At 36.1% G+C, this 6,095-nt stretch overlaps 1 protein-coding gene across 1 annotated transcript; it reads right to left on the bottom strand.

The window, feature by feature from the left end:
* Positions 1-4,587: 4,587 nt before the first annotated feature.
* On the bottom strand, positions 4,588-5,408 carry LOC6566811 (RING-H2 finger protein ATL30). The gene has a single exon (XM_001992852.3). The coding sequence runs from the start codon at positions 5,402-5,404 to the stop codon at positions 4,862-4,864; it is 543 nt and encodes a 180-aa protein (XP_001992888.2). The 5' UTR covers positions 5,405-5,408; the 3' UTR covers positions 4,588-4,861.
* Positions 5,409-6,095: the final 687 nt, after the last annotated feature.

The following is a 6,095-nucleotide window of genomic DNA, read 5'->3' as shown; positions in this document are numbered from 1 at the left end:
ACAAACACACAAATAAAAGTAAGTTGCGTGTTAAACGCGTTTCATATATGAATAAAATGAGCACAAAGCATTTTGCTTATCATGACTATGACGCAGGCTAGTTAATTTATAGCTATTAGCTTATTTCAACCGAAGAAGAAACGAAGCTCAGATTTTTATACACATTTATTCACTTTCAAGAGCACTTTTTATGGCCTGAAACCATTCAAATTGAAAAAAGTATATACATATATTATTAATCAGCATTAACAAATCAAATTTGGCATAATATAATTCTTGGAAGATCAAGGTTAATTTAATATCGATAGAAATAAAATACACAATTATAAGACTATTGACCAACATTTGATATATAGCCTGTCACAACATTGACCAACTATAAAAACTCCATTAAGATCGGATAAGTATTTAATATCTGTGTTTAGGATATCTCCTAGTCGAGCTACTGCGACTGCATCAATCTAACTAGTTATAATTGTGTATTAATTTTCATTAGTTAGAACACCTTTTATGCTCTGTCCATCAAATCAAATATAAATGTTAATCATTTACTATTAGTTAGCCGGTCATTTAAAATTGTAATTTAAACATGGAAACATTTTAATGTGTACACCCATGTCCATATGGGGAGGGAAGCTGAATACAAATAGACGCAAGTTATTACAAATAATCAATAACAGTCATAAAGCTCAAATGGTCGACTGACTGACTGGCTGACAGTTTGGTAAACGTGATTTAGCCAAACGGCTTTTCATTGCATAAATGCGTCTAATTAAAAATTAGTGCAGTTTTTAATTAAGAGAAATACGAAAATGAGACTTCATAACCAGTTGCCAAAAACGGTAGAAAAAAAGCAACAACAGAAATTAAATAAATAAAATTGAGCAAAAAAATTGAACTGAATACCAAAACGACACAAAAAGGCAAAAGCGACAAAACCAACAACAGACAACAAGCACACACAACACAAATATACACAATACACACACACATTCACACACACACACACAGCAACAACAATATGAGAACATAACGCGTTGACAAAACGCTGCCTGCCATTTATGAAACCCATGTTGACATGCGCCGGGCACAGGCGACTTGCCACTGGAACAGGTGGTGGGGAAAGGGGTGGAAGGGAGGTAGGTGGTGTTGCAGTTACAATGCGTATGAAATAATTTCTGACGGCGTCGCTGCTTTTGGCCGGCAGCGGCATTTTTGCGACAATTTGCCGCCAGTTGCCACCAGTTGCCAACGGTTGCCAACGGTTGCACTTTATGGTCATGCGCTGCGCAGCCGACTCGCTCCAAATTCTTCGTGGCAAACAGCAGTTGCTGCTGCTGCTACAGTTGCTGTTGCAGCAGAGGAACGTGCCATAAATTGGCTAATCAAACGATGCTTCATTCTGCTGACCAACTGACTGACTGATTGTCGACCAGTTGAGATATAATTTGGGTATAGCTGCCATGTCCCCACGGGCAATGAAATGAGCAAGTGCATCATTGCGTCACCTTTGCAATCGGGGCCTGTCACTTTTACTATTGCGTGTGGCCATCGAATATTGAATATACCCAACAACAACAGAAATGCATATTCAATATATTCAAGGTGGATTCAATATTCGGCAACTTTAGCAGCCAGCAACTGTAAGTGTTTCTTTGTAAGTCAGCTGCCTAAAATCAAGAATTTTGTACTCGAATTCAGCACAAGCGTTGTCTAAATAATTTGGAGATTTTTTTAAATAGTTTTACTAGCTGTTTCAATTTCTTTTTAAATGAATAAAAGATGCATGAACATTTCTGATATTAATAACTTGACTAAGTGCAATAATATAATAAGATATTTTTGATGAATTGAATCATTTTTGGTAAAGATTTTGAACTCAGATTGATCCATAAGTTGACACTTTGAAATTCTTATATATTATAAAAAAAATTCTGGATATCTTGGTAAGTAAATATATAATGTGATATAGTATTTCGATCAGGGTTGCTCCGACATATGTACTTCATATGGCTACCGCAAATAAACGGAGATATGCTAAATAAATCGATTCAATTGCTGATGCTGAGCCAAGATACAAACTTCACTACAATTTGTATACTCAGCAAAAGCTGAATAATTCTGGCAATAAGTATTTTGTACTTTTATTTGAAATATAAATAAGGAAACGTAGAAAATTCTATTCCGAATGGTATTTGAATTTAGACCATGGTTATACTTTGAGTGCCTGTTTGAATATTAGCAAGTACTAATCAGAACTAACCCCATTTTTCAAAAATAGCAAACTGACTTTATGGTTTTCAGCTCTACACATAATGTGGGTTATATCCGAACCATATCCATAGTCCATGTCCACGGCTTGTATGTCTGATAGTAAAATGTTAAATAATTAATGTAGGCTTGCCTTGATACTATAATGTATACACTGTACAAATAGCTTATAAGATATATATATTTATATATACTTATGTCACTCTTAGTATTTGTATGTTTTGTCATACGAATAGTATAAAAACTTTTGCCTGGTTTCACCTTGCGCACTTATCAACACGGTCGAGTTGTCGGGTCAAAATGCTCGTACTTAGCCAGTAAATTTATGCATTCAAGTCATAAAAACAAAAATCAAGAGTGGCAGATAAGGCTTACATTTGTTTTGTTTTGTTTTTATTATTTTTTGTTTATTTTTTTTATAGGTATTTCACATAATAATTTCCCTAGACGCGCGGGTGAACGTACGCTATATAAAAAAAAAAACCAGAAACCCAAACGACATTTACAAGAAAAACGATAAAATTATGAAAATTTTCAAAATGTTCAACGACATTGTGCGTGTGTACTACCTCCCCGCCCCCTCCCCCCACACACATACAGGCACACACACACACACACACACACACACCTCTTAAGCAGCACATGGACTTCTATATATGGACATGTGTATGTCGTTTATGTGGAGCGCGCTAAATGTACATGTAACTTGTCATAAGCGCAACTTATTCAGTGCCTCGTTTGCCGACAGCTCAAACTCGACTTTGAGTACACTCAGAAAAACAACGGGACCGAAATCTAAAAGCTTATTTCATTTATTTAGTTAAAGCCAACTAATATCAGTCGTCTCAGAAAAATAGGAAGCAAATAATAATATTAATAAAAATTAATGTAATAACTTCAATTGAATTTACAAATTTTAACTCATTTTAATGTTTATTAAAATTCAAATATTACATTTTAATACAGAGACTTAATTATTACTATAATGATTGTTATTATATTTGTATATAATTAGATTATAGTTACATATAGAAATATAGTAGGTCAATTTGGACATTTTTTTACCAATTAATCAGAGGATTTTCTAAATTGCTGTATATATTTTTTCAAAGTGTACGACCTGAACACGTTCCAAGTCGTTGCTGTTGTTGTTCCAAGAATAATTGGCCAGCACGCGCGGCACTCGGCTTGTCATAGGAATATGACGGGGCAAGCTGCTCTCGCCTATCGCGCCTTCCAAATCACACGTAGGTGAGTTGGCCGGGCATTAAAATGTCGTTGATGTCTGAGAAAATTAAAATGAAATCCAATAAATTGAGAAGGAGAATGGAAAAAGCATAAAGCATTAATTGGAATGCGTTTACAACGCAAACACCTCGGCAGCTCGCCTAATCGAATTTGCATTAAGCGATGAGCAGCTAATAATCTGTAAACCAAATTAAAAACAACTTTCAACGCGTTCATGAGAAAACACATACAACAAACACAAAACCAAACGACCAACCCAAAAACAACAAAAAATAAATAAATGGGAGACTCATGGCTGCAAAATATTTCCAGAAAATTTAAGCTAATGAAAGTGCTGCTTTCCGGCAATGGCAGAGACCACCTTAAGAAATACTGTAAGCCATAATTCATGACCATCGTCTGGGAGGCCGCCCCCCGACAGCTATGCAAAGCAAAAGTAAAAGCAGGAAAAAAAAAAAACCAACCACTTCCTTGAGCCCCGCCCTCGCCGCCTCGTCGTCCCGGCGCAGACATTTGTGAAAAATGTGCTGCCTCGATGGGGCTAATGATAATGATAACAAACAGGCCTCTCAAGTCCTGAAGTCAGAAAGTTTTTGACATGCCGCGCTTCGCTACAGTCTCCCATCCCATCCCATCCCATCCCATCCACCCCTGAGAACTTGGGGGCATTTGACGCATACATATTTGCATATAATTCATTCATTTGCCTGCTATCCATCCATTTTGAAAATGTGAATTCTTGCGCATCATCATTGTTTGATTACTCGTGCTTTATACTTATTTATTACAAACTTTGTTTTCATCTCCCTTCATCTCATCTCCCTTTTGCCACGTTTCACAGTGCGCCTTTGCAACTTTTCACTTTCGTCGAGTTTCTTTGGAAAATCGCTTGATAAATTGGGGTCGAAATCATTATAAGCGTTACTGTTACTCATAGCCATTAATTTTTTGTGCGATTGCCAAACGGGCATATCGGATGGAATACAATAAAATATAAAGGATGTACGAGTTTTCGAAAAGGTTTCGTCTTTTCAAATTTACACAAGGAAATTGATGGCATTCAATGTGTTTGATGTTTCTTTCTGTTTATTTCTCGTATATTGGCAAACACAATCTGAATATTGGAAGTGTCGTTATTAATGCATTTGATGACAGGGCTCTTCAATATTATATTGGATTAAATCTCCATCTTTTTAAAGAAATGACAATCGAATCGAACCTCTGATGTCTTATTCTATTCATTAAGTTGAATACTATTGCCATTCAACTTGTGCTAGCCCTAAAAATAAACCTGAACCCGTTTAACATAACAATAACATATATATATATATAAAATGACAATTCATATATCAAAGCACAGTTGACGCACTTGACCAACCCGGCATTCCTGTCTGCATTTGGGGCACAGCTGTTGTTCACGCAGCCATTGGGTAATGCAATTCTTCCCGAATAGGTGGCCACAGGGCAATGAGACGATGGAATGATCCCCAATTTCGGTCGTTTCGGAAAAACACACTACGCAGGTTGTCCGATTTTGGTCGTCGTGAAGTTTCCGATTAATATTCTCCAATTCTATATTCTGATTGAGTGTCTCTTCCAATTTGTCCGCCAAGGTACTTATGGCTTGCTCCAGCCCTTCGGTTGCCGTCATACTATTTACAATAGCGGTTAAAGTGTTAACCACCGTTTTGCAATCATTCATTACTGTCTCAAAGATTTTCGTTGTGTCCACCTCAGCAGATCCTGTTATTGTTGTCTTCCCTTCCATGAGCCTATTTCTCTCTTCGAGGAGAGCTTCCACTTCAGCCTTGAGCGCCATGTTTTGCTGAGCCAGAGTTGGTCTCTTGCAAGAATGTGTGACAGGACGACCTCTCCTTTTGCTCATTTTTACAATTCCTACGAATGGATATATGCAAAAAATAATATTTCACAAATATTTACAAAAAACGTACCTCATTCAGTGAAGTATATAATGAAATAAATTTTGTTATTTCCATTTGTAAACTGCGAGGCAAAGTAACTATAGAAAATTCTAAGCCTACTACAACTTTACTTTTGAGAATATTTTGTTAGATACTATTATCAAATTTGTGCTTATCACATGTTTTGAAATATTGATAAGAGTAAATGTCGCAGGTTCGAAGAGGGGCACATAATTATATAAGCATAGCAGAAACATAACAAGATCAATTTTTGATACCACCCCATTCCCTGATCGCAAAAAAGCAAAGCAGAAATATATATCAAAAATATTTATCGAAATTTATATAAAATTAAGCAAAAATCATAGTTCCGAAATTATCCCGTATTCAAATATTCTTTCGATAATTAATAATATAATATAAAAATGATTTTTACCAATAATAGGAGAAAGAAAGAAAAACTGTCCATAAGCCCGTCAAGTAATAGTATTTTCAAAAATCCTTGGCGAGGAAGGGTCTATGTATAGACTTGTTGTACAGATCTTAATTCACACCCCTCGTCAACACACATGCTAGCAAAACAAACAAACAGCTGGAACTGAAAAAGCCGAGTCTACTTAAAGGCGCCGTTTATCAGGGGTGACTTTGTCCATG

Source organism: Drosophila grimshawi, unplaced genomic scaffold (genome assembly GCF_018153295.1).
Source record: "Drosophila grimshawi isolate 15287-2541.00 unplaced genomic scaffold, ASM1815329v1 contig_1377, whole genome shotgun sequence".
NCBI classification, from domain to species: domain Eukaryota; kingdom Metazoa; phylum Arthropoda; class Insecta; order Diptera; family Drosophilidae; genus Drosophila; species Drosophila grimshawi.
The sequence above is the reverse complement of the archived record's forward strand: the minus strand, read 5'-3'. Positions and strand labels throughout refer to the sequence as shown.

Coding starts and splice junctions, on each gene's coding strand:
- LOC6566811 (XM_001992852.3), bottom strand. CDS start 5,404: ATGAGCAAAAGGAGAGGTCGTCCTGTCACACATTCTTGCAAGAGACCA.